General features: G+C 38.9%; 2 protein-coding genes across 3 annotated transcripts in view; one reads left to right on the plus strand and one right to left on the minus strand.

Moving 5' to 3' along the window:
- Positions 1-9,195, minus strand: part of LOC126252780 (uncharacterized) — a 63,176-nt gene extending 53,981 nt beyond the window's left edge. The window contains exon 1 of one of the 2 annotated variants that reach the window (XM_049953708.1): positions 8,580-9,195. In XM_049953708.1, the coding sequence (XP_049809665.1) occupies positions 8,580-9,045 (466 nt within the window). In that variant the 5' untranslated portion in view covers positions 9,046-9,195. The remainder of the gene's footprint in view (positions 1-8,579) is intronic. The other variant, XM_049953709.1, reaches the window with a different exon arrangement.
- The window catches only part of LOC126252778 (zinc finger protein Helios-like), a 73,823-nt gene continuing 56,347 nt past the window's right edge, over positions 9,161-26,636 (plus strand). Inside the window, exons 1-2 of the mRNA XM_049953707.1 lie at positions 9,161-9,299; positions 9,772-10,460. Coding sequence (XP_049809664.1) covers positions 9,793-10,460 — 668 coding nt within the window. The 5' untranslated portion in view covers positions 9,161-9,299; positions 9,772-9,792. The remainder of the gene's footprint in view (positions 9,300-9,771; positions 10,461-26,636) is intronic.

A 26,636-nucleotide genomic window follows, 5' to 3' on the forward strand; every position in this document is an offset into this window, starting at 1 on the left:
TCAAAGCTCAGTCTATCATTGACACGTATCCCTTGCCATGCCCTGGTGAACATTTTGTTAAACTCGCTGGTGGTCAGTATTTTTACAAGAGTGACCTTTCCCGTGCGTATTTGCAGCTTGCTGTTGATTCTGAATCTCAATGACTCTTGGTCGTTAACATGCCTTTTGGCTTGCATCAATACCATTTGGCGTGGCCAGCGCCCTGGCAGTTTTTCAATGGTTTCTCGAACAACTCACGAAGTCTGTAACTGGCTGTGCCAACTATCCTGATGATATTGTGGCCTCTACCTCCTCCACTGCTGAACATCTCAACAACTTTCATATGCTCTTTTCGTTGTTACAGTTCGCCGGGTTAAAATACAATTTGGAAAAGTGCTTCTTCTTTCAGCCTATTATTGTTTATCTTGGGTTCAAGATCTCTAGTGCTGGTATCAAACCCCTTCATCAGACTGTCTCTGTCATTGTGGCTCTTCCATGTTCTAAGTCAGTCAAGGAACTGCAGGTTCTTTTTAGGTAAGATTGCTTATTATCATGTTTTTTTCTGGGAGCAGCATCAGTTGCACAACCATTACATGACTTGCTGCATAAGGGGACATCTTTCCACTGGTCACAGGCATGTGAAATGATCTCTCAACTGAAATTCAGCTGGCTAGACCCCCTTTCTTTCGAGCCTGCCCGGTATCAATGGCACTTTGTGTGCAAGTTAAGTTGGAGCTTGACCACCTCACAGCTTCCGGGTTTGTCCAACCAATTGTATCCAGTTAATGGCTTACTCCCTTAGTTATTGTCAACAAGCCATCAGAACAGTTATGCTTTTGTGGTGATTTGAAAGTTTCTGTCAATGCTCAACTACACCTTGCCTCATAACAAACCGACAGGGTCACCATTTAGTGTTAGCAACAGATGCATCCAGCATGGGCTGGGGGCGGTGTTAGCTCACAAATATTCTGATGGCTCTGAATGGCATACTGCATGTGCATCAAAAACACTTAATTTGGTTCAGCCTAGATATTCACAAATACAGAAAGAAGCCCTTGCTATTGTTTATGCCATAAAGAAGTTACATGTTTTTCTTTATCGTGTAAAATTACTTCTCCTCACGAATCACAAGCCATTAGTTACACTGTTTAACCCCTCAGTGTCATTTCCAGACATAGAAACACATCACCTTCAAAGTTGGGCACTATTCCTCTCTTGGTACAACTATGAGATTCACTTCCACCCCATGGCTAAACATGTGAATGCTGAAGTGCTCTCCCATCTTCCAGTCAGTATGGACCCAGTTTTTTATCAGGAGCAGTTACTCCATTTCCATGTTAATGAATGCGTTAAACAAACTGTCAATGGTTTTCCAATCACTAGTGCTCGGATCGTGCAGGCTTGTGCTATCGATATGATTTTACAGAAAGTGATACACTGCGTACAACATGGCTGGCCTGAGGCACCTCCATGACAGGCATTCAACCCCTCCATAAGTATGTTTCAGCATTGTTTCTCTGTCATTGATGGTATTCTACTCCTTGACATGGACTATTCAGTTTCTAGGTAGTGGTTTCCGTGGCTCTCCATTTGGAGATCTTGTCATTACGAACAGTTACACCTGTGTGTGGATGACCAGACAACCCCGGCTGAGACACTGACATTACCACGCCCATCTGTGTCACTTGACAGATCACCTGATGCGGCTGTGTTCCTGCCATGACTTATGAGGAGTCCCCATCACCAATGGATGAACTTGGTGCAGCTTCTCCAATAATGGTACCAATGCCAACGCAGCTGCCGTTCACACCAGAGCTGTCTCCTCCACCTCACCCACCAATTGCAGGGGCACCACCACCACCACCATCAGGCCCTGGACCTGATGTGGACATGGAGCTCACACAGACGTCACCCATCCTACCATATGGGTTGACACGAGAAGATGGACTACGACGCGGCCCATGCCCCAATCACTTCCGCCCATATGCCCCAGTATCAGCACGTCATCTCAGTCACAGCCTCGTGGAGGAAGATGCCATGGACGTCTCACGAATCTGAGCTGTTCCGCAAGGAAAGAGGAATGAAGTAATGTGCACAGACTTGAAAGCTACGTGCATTAGCAATGTGTTGTCAGCTGCAAGAGTGCACTGCGAAAGAGCAGTACTGTCAATATCCGATATTGCCCGCCATGGACGAGTGCCTATTTAAACCCTGCTGCAGTACACTTGCGCTCAGTTATCATGTTATTACTGCTTGTATATATTTGCGTTATCTTTTTGTGTTCAGTGTATGTTATGGTGATTGGTGTGCATGCCACAGTCTAATAAAGTTGAACTAACATTCTTGGTTGGGTTGTGTGTCCAAGTTACAACATGCATTTACTTGTATTAAGTTGATAAACCCTGTAGCATTGCAAAATGACCCTTGGGCAAATAAATAACTACAACTACCCTCACTAGGGATGCTGAACAAGTTACGGTATACATTTTAAAAAAAATAAGAAACTTGTAAGAATTTAATCTGTACACTGCATCAACTATAAACAATCACTAGACTTCTTACTACTATTTGTCCTTATGGCAGCAAAATGTAACCTAGTAAATTAGGAAAACTGCCACTACGTTGAAAAACACTGCTGCTTCCTCTGTTACATTAAATAGTTTCTGTTTATCTTCTATTGGCAGCTTAGTATTTACTTCATTACGCTGGAAGTATACTAAGAAAACAGTTGCCTATCCCTTTAACAGCAAAGGTCCATTTATGATACACTACATCATATTATGTACCTTTACAAAGAACACTGTTACTTGCCCCATAGCTAACAGGAATTTTCAAACCCTGAATCTAGATAATCAGATAATTTGCAGATGATATGGGTGTGAGGTATTTATTTTTAATTTTCTTTTGGAATGGCTGGGAGTCCCAGTTTCTTGCTTTACATAAGAGGAGGGCTTTTGTGTGTATGTTTGCAGCAAAGTACATAACTCTTATGAGAAAACTAACGAAGAGCACACATGAAAATTATTTAGGAGGCTTTTATTGTGATTGTTCAAATCACAGAATAATTGAAACATGATGTGTTCTATCAGCAACAGAAATCATTAAGGAGTAAGCAACCTACCTTTAAAATATAAGGCACGAAACTGAGAACTCCAACAAATTAAAGAATCTTAAAAGCATGTATAAGGATTACTCCTCCTACAAATTTTCTGATTACCCTCATCGGAGAATTTAAAATGCATATGGATGGAAATCAACTGTGCCCCTTCAAAAGGGGCCATTTGCCTTCAGCTGTGTAGGAAAATCATAGGGATTAATGCCTTGTTGATAATATGACTGACTAAACTAGTGTCTGAAGTGTTAATTTACACTGTGACCCATTAAAAAATCCTGAAGGTTCTTTTTCATTAATGGAATGTACAAATACAATGTAAAAATGAATGAATCAACAAGTCATTAATGCATTTTTACATTAGTTTGAGGGAAAAATGATTTACAGCCTTCAAATAATTTTCAAATGTCATGTTTCGGCACAAAAGATTTATACCATTTCTTCCTGGAAACACTATCAACAACAGACAGCCCTCAGGAATTAAGAACGAAATTAATTAGGATAATGAGGAATATTCAATAATATTTGCCAGTTTACACCGGTGACATAGGAAACATGTGGCAAACATTGTTAACAACATGACGACTACACTGTCATATCTGTGGCAACTTTTTTCAAATGGGTTAAGCTACATACAAGTTTTTGCTTTCACATTTGTAGGCTTTGCAAACTCACAACCAAAGAGTCATGCCACACACTTAACACAGACCTCGAGCTAAGGTGCAGGTATGTCTATCACCACATCCAGTTGTCCCCCCCCCCCCTTCAAATTCATGGGCATTGCCAACTCACAACCAAATTGCCACCTTCTAACCTAACCTAGACCTTGCACTAAGCACAGATCAATCACTCACAACAAACATTTTTATTACTTTCACATTAGTTGGCTTCGCCAGCTAACCATCAAACTGAAAATATTCCCTAAAAGGCAATGTCACAGCAACCATTGACATTACATCACTGGTCAAAGCTGATAGTTAGTACAGAATATTCTTCTTGAACCATTAATTACAGGTTATGGATCCCAATTTGATCATTTGCATCGAATTCACTGTTACTGCTATATCAAAATTTGAAAAAGCAGGAAAACAACAGACAACAATATGGAAACGACAGATTGCTACTCCCCGCACAGAGGAGGGAGTCGTGTCGCAGACAGCCACAATAAAAAAGAATGCTACAATATTTCAGTTTTCAAACAAAATCCTTTTTCTGAAGCAGAAAACTTACATACATTCACACAACAACAACTCGCACAACCATGGATACAGTCTCCGTGTGCTAAGGACTGACTGCGACTGTGTCTGATGTGAGATGCAATCTAGCTGAGTTGGATAGCCGGGATACAGAAGAGGCATAGAGCACGAAGGGGGAAGGGGATAGCCCGGTACAAGTGAGGGAAGATGCTGTGTGGCACATGCAAGTGGCACATGATGGGGTCATGGAAGGGCTGCAAAGTGCAGCATCTGAAGGCAGTGGTGTAGATGGGGGTGGTGGTGGGAGGGATAGGAGAGAAGTAGAGAAGGGTAAAGGATTATGTAGGTGGACAGGAAGGATAGAAGGCACGTGTAGTATTGGAGTGGGATCATGGAAGGGGACAGGCAGGTGGAGGTCAGGGACTAGTGAAAAGTTTGTGGAGAGGGGAGGACAGGGAGGGGGGTCACAGGAATAAAGGATACTTTGCAAGGAGAGTTCTAACTTGTGCAGTTCAGAACAGCTGGTGCCAGTGGGAAGAAATCAGATGCCTCAGGCTGTGAACCAATCCTTAAAGTGATGGCATGTTCAGCAAGTGGATGGTCCACTTATGCGTACAGACAACTTATTAGTTGTCATGCCCACATAGAATTTGGCACAAAGGTTGCAGCTAAGTTGGTAGATCATATGGCTGCTTTCACAGGTGGCCCTGTCTTTAACAGCATACAAGATGCCATTGACAGGTCTAGAGTAGATGGTAGCGGGACAATGTATAGGGCAGGTCTTGCATCTGGGTCTATTGTAGGCATATGAGCCACGAGGCAATGGGTTGGGAGAAGGGATGGAGTAGGGATGGACAAGGATGTTGCATAGTGTGGATGGACAGTGGAACAAATGGCCTTGCCACGGTGGATCCACCTGTTCTCTTCAACTGACTGAAGTTAAGCACCATCAGATGTGGCTAGCACTTCAATGGGTGACCATCTGGGTCTGCCATGCTCTGTTGGCAAGTGGAATGCACTAACCCTTGTGATGCCAACTGAGGAACTACTTGATTAAGAAGTAGTGGCTCCAGGTCCTGAAAACTGATAACGGCCAAGACAGCAGTATGCTAACCTCATGCCCCGCCAAACCAGCATCTGATGACACCTTTTGGGCAAAGGATGACAATATGGTAGTTGATATCCCTAGGCCTTCTGAGGCCTGTTTGGGAGAAGTTTTGGGTGAGCGATGAAATACCACTGTAGGAGGGGTGGGGACGATATTTCTCATTTCAGGGCAGGATGAGAGGGAGCTGAAGTCTTTGCAGAGCATGTGATTCAGTTGCTCCAGCCCTAGGTGATACTGAATTACGAGAAGAGTGCTTCTTTGCAGTCGGGCGGGGCATGGTAAGTGACTGGTAAACAAGGTAAAAGGTATGATTCTGGACAATGCTAATTTCGGTCTATGAAGGCTCGTCATCACTACTGATGCAATGACCAAGGGTGTACGGCTCTATGGAAGAAGCTTCTTGGTGTGGAATCTGTGGCGGCTGTCGAAGTGGAGGTACTGTTGGTGATTGATAGGTTTGATGTGAATGGAGGTACTGGTATAGCAATCCTTGAGGTGATGCTCGACACTGAGGAAGGTGGCTTGTTGGTCTGAGAAGGACCAGGTGGAATGAATGGGGGAGAAGATATTGAGGTTCTGGAGCAATGTGGATAGGGCATCCTCACCCTCAGACCAAGTAATGAAGATACCGAAAATGAATCTGAAGCAGGTGAGGGGTATGGGATTCTGGTTGGCTGGAAGGGTTCCTCTAAATGGCCCATCAATAGGTTAGCAGAGGATGATGACTTGTGATGCCCACTGATCTACCATGGATTGGTTTGTAGGTGGTACCTTCAAACAAGAAGTAATTATGGGTGAGCATATAGTTGCTCATGGTGACCAGGAAGGTCACAAGTGTGTAATCTGTTGGGTGTTCAATAGTGGCAAGGCAATGGGCATTGGGGATGTTAATGTAGAGACAAGGGGCAGCAGCAGTGATGTATAGGTCACTGAGTGGCACAGGAACAGAAATAGTGGAGAGTTGGTGGAAGATATGGTTTATTTCTTTTTTGACTGGAACAATCCTTTGAAGCAAAAAAACTTTAATGTGGGCATATACCCTATTTCAAACAGTTTCCAAGAAAGAACACGTTTACTGTACATTCTTATTTATTTCCTGTGTTATTTAATACACAAAAAACATTTTTGAAGTGGAATTTACTTGCCCATTTGAAAGAGTAGTCCCACATTAGTGTAGTGTGACATTTGTTTTATCAGTATGTATTAGCAGGGACAGTAAAACATAAAGAATAACCAGTACTCCAGCAGTGTCAGTAACACCCTGCCCTGTGCTGACTATTACTACTACTACTACTACTACTACTGTGCAGCAGATGGTTATTCTCTGTGTTTTACTGTCCCAACATATAGATAAAAAATATTGCATTACACTCATTTGGGATTTCTCTATGAAATGGGCATGTAAAATTACACTTTAAAATCATTTCTCTGTATTGAATAATACAGAAAATAAATAACAATGTACATTAAATGTGTTCTACCTCAAAAACCAGTCAGAATTGCTGATTGTTTCTGTCATATTCCTGAATATTGACCATTGCACCTGAGACACCCTGTATAGGAGATTATGTCATGAGTAATAGCCTGAAGGTGTTGGTTCACAAGGGCAGAGGTTCTCTCTGTGAGGAGCACAATCACCATCCACAATGGGCATCTTGGGTGGTTGGGTGGAGGGGGGGGGGGGTAGGGAGAGGAGAGGGGGAGAGAGATAGATAGATAGATAGATAGATAGATAGATAGATAGAGAGAGAGAGAGAGATTCTGGGATGGGCCTAAGGATTTGAAGAGGAACTGGAGATCCTGCTGTGTTTGTAGAATGGATCACTAGGCAGGGCTTGTATGTGAACTTTTCTAACAGCTGGCAGAGTCTTTCCACCAGGCAGTCCCTGTGGGTCATAACCACAGTTGTGGGGCCTTTGTTGGCAGGTAGGATTATAAGATTGGCATTAACTTTCAGGAGGTGGATTGTGGTTCTTCCTATAGATGTGAGGTTGGCTCCCATATTGATGGATTTGGGGAATGGTAGTGAGGCACCTTACCTTGGAAACACATTGCCTCATGAATAACTCTGTTATTTTGCTACATTTTATAATTCCGATACAACATGTGGATCATTGTGATTTCAACGCAAATTATCATTTTAGACACATAGACACGTGGCCTGTAATTAATGTCATGTAATGGGAACGATCTGTTGTTTGACGAAACATACAACTTAATTATTCATTACAAAAGTAGTGTACAGCTATTATGCCAAATTATGACTTATGAGAAAAGATTATATAATACCCTTTTATCACAAAATTGTTGAGCTAAAGTCAAAATAATTATACTTAGTTTTTAATGAATAAAAATAATAACAATAATAAAGCACTAATTTCTAAGCAAAATCCCAACTTTCTCAGATGAGAGATGAATTTAAATGAGCACCGACGTCTACTTCGTGCTGTGATGCAGAATGCAGACGATAGGGATTGAGTGTTTCATTGCAACCTCTGAAGCGGAATGGCTATACTTCACTCCAAAACTAGGATTCATCAAGACCAGTGGTAGTCAACCTTGTCCCTACCACCCATGGTGGGTGGAACAGGTTTTAAAAACATTTTCATTAGATTTTCATAAAATTTTTACTTAAAGCATTTGGTGAGTAATTATTATTATATGCTTAACCTGCTGTAATCTGCTTCATACATTTTATAATGTTAAGTTACTTCCCTATTTTATAAATCATCATTACTGTGGAACTGGTGGGCGATTAGAAAATTTTACTAGTAACAGCGATACAAAAGTGGGCAGTAGGTAAAAAGAGGTTGACTCCCCCTGATACACACCACTGAAGCAGGAAATCAGACATGAAGTTTTTGAACAATGCAACCTGGCATTCCATTTAAATTATTATAAAGTTGATCGCTGAAAATTCTACATTAAGATGCTCAGAGGACTGGTTCAACCAATGCACCACAAAATGGAAAACGATTTGGGAAGCAAGTTCGTAATGTAACACAATAGATATATAGTCAATTTCTGGATAAATAATTGCACGAAAAACCCTCAAAATGGCTAATGCAAGGAGAAGTCTAGAGAAGACTGCCCAAAATAGGTGTCAAAAACCAGAGGATGGTTGTAATAACACCCAGTGCTTAAGCGTGGAATAAAGTAACAGTTTTCATTCTGATGTTCTTACCGGATATTGATGGGAAGTTAGTCACCAAAGGAAGGCTTACGAAACGAAGAACTTTCATTGCAGGATATATAAGCTCTTGAACATTTCGGATAATGAAATTGACAGCAGATTTTTGATAAAGCTGGGCGATAAATAGACCAGTTACTATAAACACTAGTACAAATAAAAGTTTTAATACAGACAGAAGAGCAGAATACTTTCTAATAAAAGTATTTAACAAGGACTGTTTTTCACTACAATCGACGTTCTTGTAAACATAACCATATAGTGATTTATGGACGATTTTATTTATGTTCCCGTCATCCAATCCGCGGTCTCTTGCAAACACTCGTAGCTTTTCCGATTCTTCCTCATAATAAGTTAGCAGTTCGGAATTCGACAAATTATTTCTCATTTTACCGCACCTCACGCGATGCGCGCCTAACCTGTCACGCATGAAATTCTTATCCTGACGTTCAACTGTCATTTTAAGATGAGACTATGACCGAAATTAGTAACTTCGCCACTTCGTGCGAAACGATGTTGTTTGCAAACATTGGAAGTGAACACCATCATTAGAAACACAGTGACTTAAAATGTGGAGCGGAAATGCACGACCAATAACTCTTCCTAATTCCGGTAGGTCAATGTATTTATTTGGACAGCAAAGCTGCTGGATTCTAAGGAGACATACGTCGAAATAAATGACTGGGCTGGAGACTTCCAATCTTGAGCGGATATGTAAGTATTACAATTCAACACCGATTGCTAAATGTCGTTTCGAGTGGCATTGCATAACCATGTTGTGAGTACATTGACTTGTAGTTGAGGCAACCAATTCCCCACCTGTTTGTAATCTGGAAGGGGAATCCGTACCTTATGTGACCTTATTTCTCCGAAAAGAACGAATTCAGAATTGAAATGTCGCGAAATTCGTATTTGACATGCTGTAACTAACAATTCAGATTGTGAAAATAGCCCTTGAGTCAAATGACAATTGAACTAGATGTGCTATATATTTTAAAGTGCACAGTGATGAAATTAGGTTATTATTCAGGTACAGTTCTGTTTAGATTACTCTTATGATTAAGAACATTTAACATTTTCGAATATTTTTTGTCATATGTGGTTTCTTGTTTTATATATATATATTAGTAAAAATGTGTTAACATTTGTTGTCATAGGTAACTAATTGTAGAAATTCAATTCATAGGGTGCGGTGAGGAGTTGGAGGATGGCAGAGCCAGATCGCAGCTCAACCGATGGCACTCCTGAAAATGAAGTAGATTCAGGTACACAGCCTGAAAGCGCACATAGTAATGAAGATGGATGTGATCAAGAGAATGAAGCAGATCAGTCTGGAGGTCAAGGAAGCCCTATAGCATCAGGTGGCAATGAAGGAGCCCTTAACACCAACTATGACTCTAGTGATGGAGCCATTCCAATACACAGGTGTGACCGTTGTGATAACTATGAAACACTTAGTCGCTCTGCATTTTTAACTCATTTGTCCAGCTGCTCCGTAAATGAGGGTGAGTCATCAGCAGCAGACAGGAGTCATGACCGAAAATTGTTCCAGTGTGATGTGTGCAATATGAAGTTTTCTAATGGTGCAAATATGAGACGGCATAAAATGCGACACACAGGAGTAAAGCCTTATGAATGTCGTGTCTGCCAAAAGAGATTTTTCCGCAAGGACCACCTGGCAGAGCATTTTACAACCCATACCAAAACATTACCTTATCATTGCCCCATTTGCAACAGAGGTTTCCAGCGTCAGATTGCAATGCGAGCACATTTTCAAAATGAACATGTTGGACAGCATGACATGATCAAGTCCTGTCCACTGTGCAGTTATCGAGCTGGCTCAATGAAGAGTTTACGTGTTCATTTCTTCAACAGGTAGTGATTTTACTGTCAATTATTATTTTGCTTCCAGTGTGTCAGGTTTATTATAAATGCAACAATAGCTCACTTTTTTTTCTTTTTACATGGTGCTACTAGTGAGTAAGAAGATTATATATTGATATTAGTTTGATGATAAGAAGCCCTGAATGGGAGATAGAGAAAAAGTGCGGAGATGAACCATAACTCACTATGCAATGGAAGCATTAAATGTTTTTTTTTTCCATTTTTAACTGGTTATGTTTTGTTGATAATGTTCCACTGAAATCTTGGTTGTGCTGACAGGTTGACCTGTATTGATCTGTAATGTAGCCCACAGTCTCATAAGTTGGATTTAAAAGTGACAACCTGGTTTTGAGTAGGTAAATCCAATGCAAGTGAATGCAAAATAAATGATGTAGTAACATATTGATCTGTAGCATAGCATAAGGTCTATGTTTGTGCCAAATTTAACACTCTCTCCAAAATTTAATGTGCTTTTCATTATAAATAATAAAAGTGTGGTAAATTCAAAAACCTACCTTAGATACATAATGTAGGCTATATGTCTTCAATGAATATTTTGGCACATGTTATGTTAGTAGAAATATATGTGTGTCTCAGATCTTAATAATGGTTACAATTTAAGTGGTCTCAGTTACAGATAAATATACTCATTCATTTTTATTAAAAAGGTTTACTGAAGGTGCAATGACATTTTAAACAGCTGGTATTCGTTAGTCAATACAATACATGTAATTCTTTGTGGTTGTAACTGTAGGTTCATAGTTCAATTCTCGGTAAAAGTTATCTATTTCTGCTTTCACATTTGTTGAGTTCGCCAACTCACAACCAAATTGTCACCTTCCTACCCAATCTAGACCTCGGGCTGTACTATAGATCAATCTGTCACTCTGTCACAACAACCAAGCTTTCAGGTCATGGGGGGGGGGGGGTTATACATAATTTTAGCCTCATCCTCAACCTAGAATTAATTTTTGTTTTGCTTGAGTCAAATGAGAGTATTTTAAGCTAGTATACTGTACTGATGTGTGAAAAATGATGCAGCTGTTTTAGACTTTGGTCACCACAGTGTACATTTTTTAAATTCTTCTACATAAGTGTCATAAAATGTCCTAGAACTTTGTTACTTGCTTCCTTGATAGCAAATTAAATTGCAGGTGTAATATTCCTCCAGAAACATTAACAACTACTTTACATATACCAGTATAAATGAAATATGGAAACATTCAATAGTGGCCTTTGTGTTTGACTTGTGACATTACCAATTGGCACATACAAACATCTTATTTACATGCAGTATGGCGATCATCATGTCATTCAAACAACTGTAAGAGAAGCATAATAAAAAATATATTCAAAATAATCTTAAAACAAATATCCAACTAACAGGATACTCATGTGAAACCGGGGGTTTTGGGTAGGTACATACCATACAAATGTTGCCCACTCCCCTCACATAGGAACTGAAGTCAAAAACCAAACAAAATTCCATGAACGTCTCAGTACAGAAAGATCAAAAAATTGGTATGATCGTCTTCACTTAATGTCTGTAGGTAAACTGAATTTCGCGATACCAGCTAATGATGAAACAGCAACATAACTGTTGGTACTAATAAATTCACTTGACCTATATAGCTAAAACGAACTCCATGCTACCTACCAGTGAAAATCACAGTGATATTTGCAGAGAGAACACTGCAAATGCTAGTACCAATAATTTCACTTAACCTATACAGCTAACAGATCTCTGACAGCAAAACAACATTGATAAAAAAAAAGTAAGTACATAATATTGGTGGTATCAGTCAGTTTGCTTGACCTACATAGCTGAAATGAAGTCTGCCATAACGACCAAAGACACATCATTGATACCCAAGAAGTAACAATTTGTTTACAAAATAGGACAGATATAATTAGCTACACATTACCTACATTGATAAAATCGACTCCACAGTGCTGAATAACTAGGAATAGACAGTATTCACAAACAAACCAAATAATATAGTTATATTTATGTTGTCTTGTATCATTAATTTCAGTCAACCTAAATAACAAAAATAAAACTATAATTCCATTAAACATATGTCACTATGATCATAATTAAAAACAAAACAAAAAATACACATATTTTAACAATGTACTTAAGAAAAAAATGCCAAAGAAAAAGATTTAAAAAAAGAAAACATCATTAAACAATCCAAATAACACAAAAAGAACCCAGCCAAATAAAGAAATCCACCCTATTTGCTTTCCCTGATACAGTCATCCCTCTCTTCACCATCTGCTAGACCCTGCCTCCCCCCATTTCTCTACACTAAACACCAATAAAACAAAAATCAAATGATGAATCAATTTTAGCAAACACCTCAGCTCTTTCTATCAGCCTGCATGATGGAGCAGCTTTCACAATTTTCATTCCCTTCTCACAATGCTGACTGTTAATGTAGCCTGCCAAAACACCATATTTTTGCAGAAGAATGGCCGTACTTGGAACACCAACAATCACCTGACTATCGCCTTCTAAAGTCAGAACTGTAGTATCTTATTCTACAGAACAACAGAAACTGACAAATATGCTATTTTCCTGATATTGAAGTTCATCACTAAAGAGCACCACCACAACCTACACACCTGCTACAGAATACCCCCTTCTCACATGTCAAACTTCAAATAACCCCCCCCCCCCACACACACACACACACTCACACACCACAAAATCATTATGTCATGGATCAAAGCAGATGCCTGGTGCCAAACATTTCACACATACTTCTTGCAGAAGACACAAATGGATCAGAATTTCACAGGCATTCAGAAATTGCACTTTTTGGCTTGAAAACTTTACAGTAGGAGGTACTAAGGAGTTCTATTCACACAAGGACCACAGAAAAAGTAATTAAAGGTGTGCTTCATAATGTACAATCATTTCTTTATGATCTTACTGTGTGTGAAGAGAAAAGAAATACTCTGCTGTACTCATTTTTTAACTCTTAGTAATGCAGGATTCTTATGTTCCTTTGTTGCCTAGGCTTTTGTAAAGGCAGACTTTTCATTTGATGTGTGTATGATGTGCCTGCTCTGTAACATGCTGCATGAACTGCTGTGATGCGTAGATGCATTTTTATGGTTGTGTGTGAAATGAAACATGTTGCATTGTTGTGTATTATGTGCTAACTCTGTAACATGCTACATCGATGACCGGGATGAGTACTTGTGTTTTTGTGGTTGTGTGTGAAATGAAATATGTTGCGTTGTCTCCTAGCTTACTGTGATTGAAAAGCGTCAAGGAGTTTGCTTAAATTAATGCAATGTGTAGTTTAAAATCCGAAATATCTTATGCATTTTTACAGGGACCACTGTATAGCTTTTCATAAGGCACTTATGGGAAGCTTACTATTTGACTCTCAACGGTGCCATACAGTCAAGTGATTGATAACTCAATACTTTCTCCCCTTATTAGCAAATTTTGGCAGCAAAAATGTCGTCCATCACCAGGATTTGAACAAGCATGCATTTGGCAGTACTGCATTATGATTTAATGATGGTTTTTTTAGGGGGGGGGGGGGGATGACTGCAACAGACTGAGGTTCATTGCCAAGATAGTGGGAGAATTCTGTTGGTGTAAAAAGGAGACAGCTTACAAATCACTTGTATGTGTCATCTTAGGATATTGCTCAAGTGTGTGAGACCTGTACCAAACAGGACTAGAGGATGATGAATGTATACAAAGAAGGACATCACAAATAGTCACAGGAGAGTGTCACAGAAATGCTGGAAAAGTTTCAAGAACCCATATTATGTGAAGAACCTAGGAATATAATATAGCTCAATACAAATAACTCTCTTGGGGGGCTGCAAAGATGAGGTTAGACTAATTGCAGTATGCAAGGAGACATGTAAGTACTAATTCTTCCTGGATTCCATATGCAAATTGAACAAGAAGAGGCCGTAATATGTGATTCCGGAGGAAGTACTCTCTTGCACACCCTTCACAGTGGTTTACAAAGCATGTCTATCAATACAGCATATGACATGGAAATTCTGTGGTTAAATATAAGCATGCCTTGTGCTTCCACCACTTACCATCGTGCCTGGGAATGAGGAATGTCCTCCCCATAATCATTCTCACCCTACCATCAGGTATCCTGCCACCGACCCATCTGCACAAAATCCTAGTCCATCCATATGTCACACATACTCCCAACCCATTGCCACAAGGGTCATAGATCTCCGGAAACACAGGTGCAAGACCTGTCCGATCACCCAACCAGCACATCATACTCCAGCACCACCACAGGCTTCCCTATCCTATTGGAGACAGGCAGGTGTATTACATACCAGCTATGCTGTAATTTCTGCACAACATTGTATGTGAGCATGACCACCAACCAGCTGTCCACTTGAATGTATGGCCACTACTGAACTTTGGCCAAGAGCAGAGTTAGCAGCTGAACATGCTGCTGAGCATAACTTGCTTGATTTCAATGGCTGCTTCAAAACCTGTTTCATCTGGATCCTTCTTCCCAAAACCAGCTTATCTTATTTACATGGGAGCTGTCCTTGTAATGCATTCTTCAGTCCCATAGTTTCCCTGACCTCAGTCTCCACTAGCCCCTGAACCGACACATCCCCCACACTCTGAACCGACACATCCCCCACACTCCTCAGTCCCTTCCCCCTAGTACTAACTTCTCTCATCCTGCACTCATATCTCTTCTCCACCATGTCTCTCTGTCTCTGTTATATCTCCCCCTCGTAATCCACCCCTCTACATCATTGTGTACTGGGCACAGCTTCCCCTGCCTGTGATAAAAATGTGATTCCAGGTGTCACATTCCTATCCTGTGCATCTGCTGCCTCTTCTTTTTAACCGTCAGCCACCCTTTCCCAACCAAACTTATTAATTCTCCTCATCCACACCAACCGAGCACAACCCATCAACCCAATCAAACTTCAGTGGCAGTCCAGTGCAGTCAGCCAGGGCAATGTAGCTGAACAGGTGTATGTGTGCACGTGTGTGTGTACTCTTTAGCTCCAAAGGAGAGTTCATCTTAAAGCTAGCGGTGTTCTCAGTATTGTTTAAAACTTTGCAGACGTAACCTTGGACCTCCACAAGATACGCTTGTTCACTTGTGATCCCCGCGCAGCAAGTCTGCACTCAGTCCCTCGGACAGCATGCGCTGTTGCTGGGCCCACACAACAAGTGGTCCCCCAGGAGCCATTGCCGGTTGCGAACTTCCACGTTAAGGTCTCAGCATCTTACTCCGCAGATTCCTTCATCCCCATTCTTCAGAAAACATGTCGTTCCTTGTCAGAAAGCTTTCGCGTGGAGCCAAGTAACTATAAGTTTGCAAGGTTAAACAAAGTGAGTATCAGACACCTTTGGTACATTCTTCTTGATTTGATCACCTTGTTTTATCTTGCTTCTCGGACAGTCTCTGTTTACAACTATCCAGTGAGTTGTTATGTTTACTCTTTTTAAATTATTTAGATATAGCATATAAGTGTAGAAAATGCCTCAGCTATTAATTACAAATTTGTTGTTCACCATTCTCAAAGCTTTCTGAAAGACCTGCCAAACCAGGACTTAGACCTAGACCCTAACATTTCATCAGCAATGCATTTTCTAGATGAGCCCAATGCACAGTTCAACTCTGTCAGTGTGCTTCGGTACAGAATATGCTCTGCTGTAGAATGAGACATTTATTGTGAGGACATTCCACTGGTTGTGATAAACAGTTCTCCATCATATATATTCTCTTAAAGTACTTATCCTACAAGACAGGAAGGAGGTATTGACATATTGTAGCTTTCATGTGTGTGTAGATAGCTAAGTTAGTAAGAGAGTTATCCTTTAATGCTCGGGTTTGGATTTGATCTGCAGTCAGACATACAGTTTTAGTCTCTCAGAAATTTTCAATATAGTGAACTCTGGGGTCAACAAAAACATCCGATCTCACGCGTGGGCTTTGACCCGTGACGTAAGGGTGTTGTGGTGTGTGACGTCATTACGGCGCGGAGTTTGGTTTGTGAGTGTGGCGTGTTTGTAGATGTTGCCTCGTTGACGTTACCTTAGTAGGAGTTTTAGGGCCTGTAATATATAGTTTACCTTTTTACTGTACTTTTTGTTTTAACGTCGTCTATGAGGCTTTTATCAGTTTGCCATTAGATTGTTCAATCTTTATGGTCTATATGTTTTGTCGCTACTCGTTATGTCTAATGAATCAATATTGTTTTTTTCTTTTTTTTTATTTGTTTCTTTTTTTTCTTTTGATTGACCTACACATTGATCTGTAGCGTAGCCCTGAATACGAGGTTAGGTTGGGAGTTTTTTTTTTTTGGGGGGGGGGGGGTCAGGGGGGGGCGCAGCCCCCCCCTGCCTGGCCTTGAGTACCACTTGTTTATTATTATCTTTGTTTGCTATCAATGTTAGCAGATTGTTCTTGTGAAACCTTTGTGTGTGTTGTTTTTCTATGTGTTTTCGTCTTTGTGATACGTATGCAACGTTTCTATATCCACCATATTGGAATTGTCGTTTCCGCTATATTTGTGACGTCATGGGTCAAAGCCGACGGGTTAGATCGGACGCTTCCGTATTTCCGAACTCTGTACTGCAAAGTGGACATTCATTTTAGACATCAGGTAGTGTTAAGGTGATATGATATTGAAGTTTTTCATGGCAGCATCCATGTATAAAATTTTCGCAGTGTTCAGACCCCATCATATTTGAGTTAAAACATGAGCTTCTGAAGGTAATCACCATCTTCTTCATCAGGAGATGACTGACTGCCAGCAGTAAGTCTGCCTCCTTTTTACTGGTGTTCAAGCTTGCTGTTGGTCACTTGACATCATTTAGTGTTTTGACTACTATTGATGGAGGCATGTCACCTGGAGGACGGGATTCACATGCACAAATGAGGTAAATCAGCAGTGAGGCAGTAATGGACCCTTTCTACAACTGGGTTGTGACAGAGGGGTGGAAGGGGAATGGAAATCATCCCCAGCATCACCTATATCCGTAAGAATTAATTTTTTTGGCTTTATTTCTTTGAAGAGATTCTGTCTCAAGTGTTCATTTCCAGGCACCACTCAGATTGCAACCTCTGCTTGTTTTAAAATTATTGGTGCACACGTGAATTTCTACCTCTTCTGTGTTACAGGGTCTCTGTAAGTCAAAGCATGGAAGAGAATTGTCTGTAAGGCTGTCTTCCATTATCACTGATTTTTCAAAATTTGTGTATTTGGTGTTCTGTCTGTGATTCGTGCAGATTAACCTGACCACATGAATTCCACACATTCAAACATTAGGTTTACTATGAAGATGTAAATGAAAAGCAAGTGTTTGGTCATGTTTGTTCAGTGGAAATTGGGTGGACAATTAGGTCAGTCCCTGTACAGAAATTTGACATATACAGATATTTATTTAAATAATCAGACTTTTCATCATCCAGCTCAAAAATTCTGTTCTGAGCGTCTTATTACACAGACCACAGCTAGTTTCAGATCATGATCACCCGGGATCTGAATTAAAACATCATAATAGTTTTATGATCTTAAGAATGTGTTCAGGAAAACCTATAAAAAGCACATCAAATTAATGGTGCATTCACTGGTAAATGTTGGTGCAAACACATTCAGAAGACAAACCTGTAATACTCATTCCATTCTGTGGAGTGAGCTCTAACAAGACTGGGTGCATGGTAGGTAAATATGGTATTAGACCATTATTCCAATCTACTTGGGAAATTTATAGTCTTGTTGCACCCAGTGAAAGACAGCCCGATCTGAGAGTATTTGGTGTCTTCAGTATGCTATGTGAATGTGGGGCAGACAGTGTGTATCATTGCTCTGCATTGCACTGAACATAGATGGTACATCAAGTATAGAAATCCTGAAAAATCAGCAATAATGAAACACATCCTTATGGAAGTGTGTAAGGTTAACTTGGAGAATATGAAGATCCTCTCTCGTGTATAGACATATTAGGATGTTACAGTTAAAGAAGTGGTAAAAATTAATCATTGCTTGGTGGCACTTAACTGCCTCATTGGCAATTCCCACATTTGCGCATGCGAATCTTGCCATCCGGTGACATCACTTTGCCAACAGAAGTTAGAAAAGCAAGCGGATGTCAACCAACCAATGGCAGTCTTGAACACCAGTATAAAAGAGTCAGTCAGTCTTCTTCTGGTGTACAAGAAGGTGATTATCTTCGAAAAGTTGAGTCTTATCTCAGGTTTTTCCCAGTTTTAACAATGAAAAAAATATATATACAGTTAAGGTGTTATGCTTTGCATGTGGCATGTAATTTTTGGATATGTTGATCTAATGCACTCTGGCTCAACTTATATGGTCACATTGTTTTGAATAAAGTTTTATTCCTACTCTGGAGTATTTGAGTGATAGAATACAGATTCTTATCACAGTTAACTAATGTTATATTGTCATTTAAATGAAATAAAACCATTTCCCTTTAATGTGGAGTCTTTAATCTTAAATGTGAGCTATAATCTGTCTGCACAGTCTGAATTTATATTCACCTTAGGTTTTTGTAATAATGTTGTATACATTATGTAGTAATTCCCCCCGCCCAGTACAAACATACTCTAGAAACTGTACTCTAATAAATATTAGGTTGCTGCGTAAGTTCGTAGTATTTTTCCGTAAGTTTAATAAACACAACAGATACACATAACAGAGAATTTACTCATCAATAGTGTAGTCTCCTTCACTACTCACAACAGTCTGCCGACACTGGGGTAACTTTTCGATTCCGCAACTTTAGAAATCATGTAGTTTTGAGGTAAAGAACTCATGTTCGGAGTGCATTTTCATCTGGAGTGGAAATTCCTTGAAGGTTGTTCAATAGAGAGCAGAAAAGTTGAAAATCTGAGGGTGCAAGATCAGGTGAATAAGGTGGGTGCAGAATGACTTCCCATCCCAACTGTTTGGTGTTTTTTGTCGTCTAGCTGAATGCAGGTGAGCACTTTTGTGGAGTAGCATCACTTCATGCTGTCTTCCTGGTCTTTGTTCTTGGATTGCAGCTGCAAGACTTCTCAGTTGTTGACAGTAAATGTCAGCAGTGATGGTTACACATTGGGAAGCAAGTGATGGTTGCACATTGGGAAGCAATTTGTAGTAGTACTACACCATACAATTTCTGTCCCACCAGATACATAATGTTGTCTTTTTGTGGATGCATTAGATCTTCCACCAGATACATAACATTATCTATTGTGGATGTGCAGTGGTCTTTATATGGGGAGTTGCCACTTTGTTTGAGCTCAACTGTTCCTTTTTTTGCCTTATATTAGCATAAAGACACTGTTTTTCATCACCACTAAAAATACAGGCTGGAAATGGTCGGTGTTGTTCATGAGCCAATTAATGACAATCAAGCACAGATGCATATAACCTATATGGTCATCCGCCGATTTTTGTGATTTTGTCATGTAGCATGCTGTTATCCATGCACCCTATGGTGGAATGATCATAGTTCATCACATTTGCCAATTCAAGTACACTGATGTGGAGCATTGTGAATTAATGTGTTTAAACCATCTTTTTCAAACCCCAAAGGTCTTTCTGAATGTGGAGAGTCACGAAGGTCAAAAATGTCCTCCTTAAACCAGAAAACCATTTTCTTGCTGTGCTCTATCCATTGGCATTATCGTCATACTTGGCACAAATGTTTCTGGCTGCCTCCATTGCTGTCACCCCTCTATTGAACTGAAACAGAAGAATATGTTGGAAATGTTCTGATATCTCCACTTGGCACTTCATTTTCTAGTTTCCACAACTCCACTCACTTAGCTCCAAATGACAAAATGACAACATGTAAAGTGAAACAGCAACAGTAAACTAGAAATAAAAAAATTACAATCGATAAATAAATTCATAGTAATAGGAATACCAACATGTTGAACAAAAACACAATGAACTTATGCTCCAACCTAATATGTCAGATGATTTGGAAGGTTTCTTTTGGAGAAAGATGTATTGAACATGAAAATAAAATTTGAAATATGATGAGTCTCCTCAGCAGCATGTTTATTGTACTTTGTGTGGAATGCAGAGGGATAATCAGCTAATTCCCCTGCATTCCATTTGTGGACATATCTTCCACATTGTAGCGCTAATAAAACTGTAAAAATCAATTTATGTATTCCCAGAGCTTAGTATAAAAAGAAACTGCATAATCTAAAAGCAAGTGCAAGCATCAATTTGTATGGCCCCACCTGATTTACTTAATGCTATATAGAATATTTAAGCACTCATTTTTTCTATTTAGTTTTCCATTTTCTATGTCTTCATTGACAGCAGGCTGCAACCATCAGATTTTATAGTAGTTTGGTCCCCAAAGTTACAGAACATCATAACAGCAAAATGCAGTGTTGTAGTGCCATTTTGACAATATTTGGCAGGGCAGCAGTGTCTCCTGGTATCAAAAGTTGCAACATAGTCGTGGAGTAGACACAGTGATCTAGGAATATAAATCATATTGTCTTTTTATTTGCAGTTACTCATAAAAAAGGCAATTTCTTTCGTCCATAATGACCATCCAAACCTAAAATAATACAGAGAGACATAATAGAAAAGAACACGATCTTTTATATTGTGCATCACATGGCGAAATAAGAAACTTAACATTGGCAGAAAAACTCAAATGATAGCTGAACATGCATACAATTGGTCCACAGCTAATAGTTTAAGTCTTATTCTCACAAAGACTTGTACTGTGCATCTTCAGACCCTCAATAATTTTTTGACAGAGTAGCCATTAATGATAATACATTAACCCTGCAGTGGTCATGCTCTAAAAAGAAACGTCAGTGGTCACATGGGCTACATTAGTATGCCACTTCCTCATCTAAAACATTACATAATCACTTTTTGAAAAAGTTTTTCTCTGAGTCAGATTTTTGAAAAATCAGCAAAATTATTATAGTTCTAATTTTAACTAAACACGCACCTTTTTCTGTGACTGAGATAAAAAGAAAGATAGTGTGAAATATATTAATCTATTCATGATTCCCTGTACAAGACATATGGAGGAATTTAAAATATTGGGGCAAATGGTTTTCTGACACGAATTGCACATCTTTCAAGTACTTCTATGCGTGCTGTTTCACAGACATAGCAGCATTCCGCAGAGATCTTGTGTCTCATTCTAGAGGTCAATGGCTGGATTCCTACCAGAGAAATGGAAAGAAAATCTTATTTTTGACAACAGTAAGTGTTTTGTCCCCAAAGATAAAAGATACATCTTGCCAACATTTTATATTCCAATCTTCCATGCGCAAGTGTTTTCACCCCACCAGAGATAAATCGATAAGCTGGCCTCGGCATTCAACAGCAATATAGTTTTTGTTCACTGTTCTCAGATGCCTCCCTGGGACTTCTTTTTATTGTTCAGACTCGCAATGATGGTTCTGATCTTCAAGAACATCCTCTTCATCTTTAGAACTTGGAGCAGTTTCCTCCAGTCATGCTAGGATTGGAACTTGTTCTCTTACATCCTCATATTTTTCGAAAATTTTAGGAAATGATATGATTATTTTACATTTATATACATTCTATAACAATAGTAAGTCATATCATATATACATATATTTCTACCAAAGATAGTGTAATAAGGCACACAGAAGAAATGCTGTGTGTCAGAAATACATAATAGGTTGTGTGGGTTATAGTGGTAGATCATTGACCTCACTGAACTCACATGAGGGCATTCGCCAGCTACTCATCTTAAACCACACTAAGTCTCAAAACAATCAGCATCACCTGATTTTCACTGTTTTAAATTTATATAAGTGGATTAGATATGTTGTGACTCGCCGATCTTTCAAAGTGCCGCCGCGCAGTTATGCGTCCTCTACATGCGGTGCTGTCTGCCAGCCATGCAGCAGCAGCGCCACCTAAGCGGCCAACCAGCCAGCGGAAGCTAGACTTGGACTCAGTTATGATTTGACTGTTAAAGTGTACACACGTCTTACTCTGTTTACTTGATCTGTGACTTTCATGTATTGCGTCTTCCTTGAAATATATTTGTTCAACTTGAAGTTATCACAAGACATGTAATTCTTGTGATTACTGTAGGGTAAAGTGAAACACAATGTGCAAAATCTTAGCATCCAGTTAGATAACAAATTACAATGGAGTCAACACATATATAAATTAATCAAGAAGCTCTTTTCAGAGCTTATTTTGCGTCTTTTCACTTTCCGTTGTAGCACTGAATTATCTTCTCAGGCAATACACCTAAAGTAAGTAAAGTGTTTATTCAGAAGAAGCAAGCACTATTAATATTGTGTACAATAGATACATGTACTATCTTGCAGAATCCTTTTACACTCACTTCCAAATTTTTTCCCCCTTGATGATAAAAATCAGTCTAACCTGAACTGTGATTTACGCATTCACAATACAGGACACAAAAATAATTTTGATGTAGACTTTGCCTCATTGTCCAAGATTCAGAGTGGAGTTAAGTACTCTGTTGGGGAAATATTCAACAAGCTCCCATCTAACACAAAGCAAGAAATTGGGAGTTCCTACCAATTAAAAACAAGGTTAAAAACATGCCTTATTAGCTGATCTTTCTACAAGTTATCTGAATATATAGATCAGGGATTGGAAAGTTCTGTTAGCTGCATGGCAAGTAGGTATGTTTGTTATAAAGCTGCATGACAAGCAGTAATGTTCTGTAAATAGCACTCACTATATGCAGATGTGGAAAAATATTTTCTTTGAAAAATACCATTGTAATCTGTATATATAAAAGGCAGTGTTCCGACTGACTGACTGACTGATTCGCTATTAAGGCAGTTTTGAAGCTAGAACTACGAAAATTGGTGTTTGCTTTCTCAGTCAGAAATTTAAAAAAAAATGTGTTTCAACATTTTTGGAAATTCTATCCCTAAAGAGTATAAGATTTTTTTGAAAATAAATCATTAATAAAGAACTACCAAAGCATTTTTAAAGCTACTTCTATGGAAATTAGTATGTGACTTCTCAGTTAGAAATTGGAAAAATACTTTTTTCAATGTTTTTGGGAATTCAACACCTAAGGGAGTTAAATAGGGGATTAAAATTTTATGAAATTACTAGCTGTCATCTGCTGCTTTGTTCCCATATCACTAGCTTTGTTATGATGAGTGATGATGAGAAAGTAAGCTAGTCATTTTACAAGATGTCTGTGTATATGGTGGTGTAGAGACATATTTTTTCAAAAAATGTATGCAGTGCTGGTGTGTAGATTCATGCTGAGTGTGTTTCTATTATTTTGCCGCGTGGTGGATCTGAAAGCATGCATTATATTTTCTAATTATATTTTTAAAATGCCTTTATTTATTACGGCTGTGCAGAAGTAAAGCTTTTAGGGGTTTCTCTGGCTCGTCTTGTAGTAGATGTGAGAGTTTGCCACCAGAGCAACATATACCAACCTTATCTCCCTTCCATTTTAATGCATTATGGTGCCTACATCTTTTATCCACCCACTATGATGACTAATGTATGATTAATATAGTCAGTTAATAAATCATAATCACATGCTGCCTCAACAAAAGCCTCCCACATACCACATGCAAAGGTACGACTCTCTGTTTGTCGTACAACCTTTAAATGATCCACCATGTGAGTCTTCGAGCATCTTGGAACCTTAAGAGACCGATGATGTTCAGCATCTAAAATGCAGTGGGCTTGTAAGTGTTGTAATGTCCCTGTAGCACTTAAGGTCACCTGTCGTTCTGCATTGAAGTTCCGGTGGACATGAGAATGCTCTGAGGTTTGTTGGATTTGAGTAACTTTCGCAGCTTGTACTCTCTTAAAACTATGTACTAAATCCGACTTACATTTACAATGCTTGTAGTAATTGTTTTAAATATGGTTCCTAGGCTTACCATCTGATTTTATTGTCATATCTCCACCAAAATTCTCAACCTATGCCAGGTGGTGTAGAAAGTCAGTACCATAAACCACGTGCACAATAACATTGGATTTGCACTGTCATGGAATAAGCTATAGACACAAAGAGTCGTTGTCCATTGCGTCAGCATCATCTACATGCCATTCTCCTACACCACATTGAAAAATATTAGTAATACTGAAAAAGATGCAACCTCTAAAGTAGCCTGTGGTCTTCCTCAGGGTTTAGGCTATCTCCATACCAAATACCATCAGACTCAGTTCAGCAGTAGTGTCATGAAATGAGTTACTTTCACAAATAATAACACTGGTAATAGTTTCCAAGTATGGATTAAACATGTTGAGAATTGAATAAACATTGTATTGATTATGTTGAATCATATTACGTAGCACAAGAGTACATAGCTTTTTCAAAGAGTAAGTATTTTTCCTTAATTTGTGTATTATTTTTCAAATCTATAAAGATCTTGTACTGCACATTTTTTAAACTAGCCTATCTTCTTCATCATTGTTTATGCTGTCTCACGCCATATTTCATGGATATTGGTTCGGTGGTTTAGTTGTAGAAACATAGCAGAGTTAGTTTCGAATTTATAATATTTGTGTGGAAGTACAGATTGACATGGATTAAAAATGTTGAGGATTATACAAGCATTGTATTCCAGTTGTTACCCATGGCTGCTGTTGTGCATTATTAAAATGAAATGAAATGTGCAAGTCTTTTTATTTGACGCTACTTCAGAGACTCACACATTGATGATGCTAAAATGACGACAATGCCCACATCGAGATGTGAGCAAGGGGGGGGGGGGGGTGGAATATGCATGTGGTAATTGAACCTGGGAACACATGATTGAGAAACAGCAACACTAACTACATGACGTGAGCTATTCATACAAATTTGAATGCAACAAAGAAGTTATAAGAAATGCGTATCACTCAGCAGCTAAAATGTGATGGGTTTGTCACTGATATTAGTAGGGAGATATGGACTAAACACATAGAGGTTTTGCATTGTATTCATTACGTCGAGTCCTATTATGTAGAATATATCAAACAATAAAAACGTTTTTCACAAATATGATAAAGTTCAAAAGTCAAAGAGCAATTGTTGTTCCATATTTTGTGTTATATTTTTCAAATCAATAAATACTTTGTGTTACACTGTTATTCCTCAGCATTCAAGCTACCTCCATACCAAATTTTATTAAAATCTCTTTAGCAGTGTAATTGTGAAAATGTAACAGACAGCTACATTCACATTTATAATATTGGTATGGATTTCATTATAAAAGTATTTTGAAAGCTAAATCTATGAAAATTTATATTTCACCTCTCTGTTAGAAATAAAATAATAAACGTTTCACTGTTTTTGGGAATTTGACCCCTAAGGGGGTGAAATAGGGGATGAAAATTTTTAAGAAAATATGTTATTATATTAAAAAATTTTTAAAGCTATGAAAATTGGCATTCGACTTCTCGACAGTATAGGTGAAGGTAGATTTCTACTTACTGTAAAGATGACATGTTAAATTGCAGAAAGTCACAATTAAAAGACACATACACATTAGCTTTCAGCCACAGCCTTCATGAGAAAAAGAGACACACACACACACCATTCATTTACACAAGCAAGCACTTTTCATTCACACAGGATCGCCAACTCAGCAGCTCGGACCAGAATTGGCAGAGTGGCAGTCATGTGTATGTGAAGTGTGCTTCCTTGTGTGAGTGAGTGGTGTGTGTTTCTGTTTCTGAAGAAGGCTGTTGCCAAAAGCTTTTGTGTAAGGTCTTTGTAATTGTGCCTGTCTACAACTTAATGTGTCATCTTTACAACAAGAACAATCTGTTTTTTTCCTACATTGTTGTTATTCCAACCTTGAGTTTCCATTGTTTTACTTCATCTCTCGGTTAGCTATAAAGATATGTATGTTAGGGGATGAAAGTTTCTATTGAAATATTACCAAAAGAATGCAAAAGACATAATTAGCAAAAGCCTCGAACTCCAGCTACCAGAATCGCCTTTTGGTCAGAAGTACATTTGGAAAAGACCATGCTTCTGTGCCCTTTATTAGTGTGAAGAGGTTAGTTGGTGTTCCAATTTGTGAACAATGTAAACATTCGAATAAAGGAAAACTAAAAAGAAAAATATGTGCAGACTATACAGTCTACGCAAGTGAAGCAGTAAGTGCTAAGCTAGTTAAGTAAATATGAAGGTACTAATGGCAAATGTCAGCAGCTTTA

This window comes from Schistocerca nitens, chromosome 4, assembly GCF_023898315.1.
Source record: "Schistocerca nitens isolate TAMUIC-IGC-003100 chromosome 4, iqSchNite1.1, whole genome shotgun sequence".
Lineage (NCBI taxonomy): Eukaryota > Metazoa > Arthropoda > Insecta > Orthoptera > Acrididae > Schistocerca > Schistocerca nitens.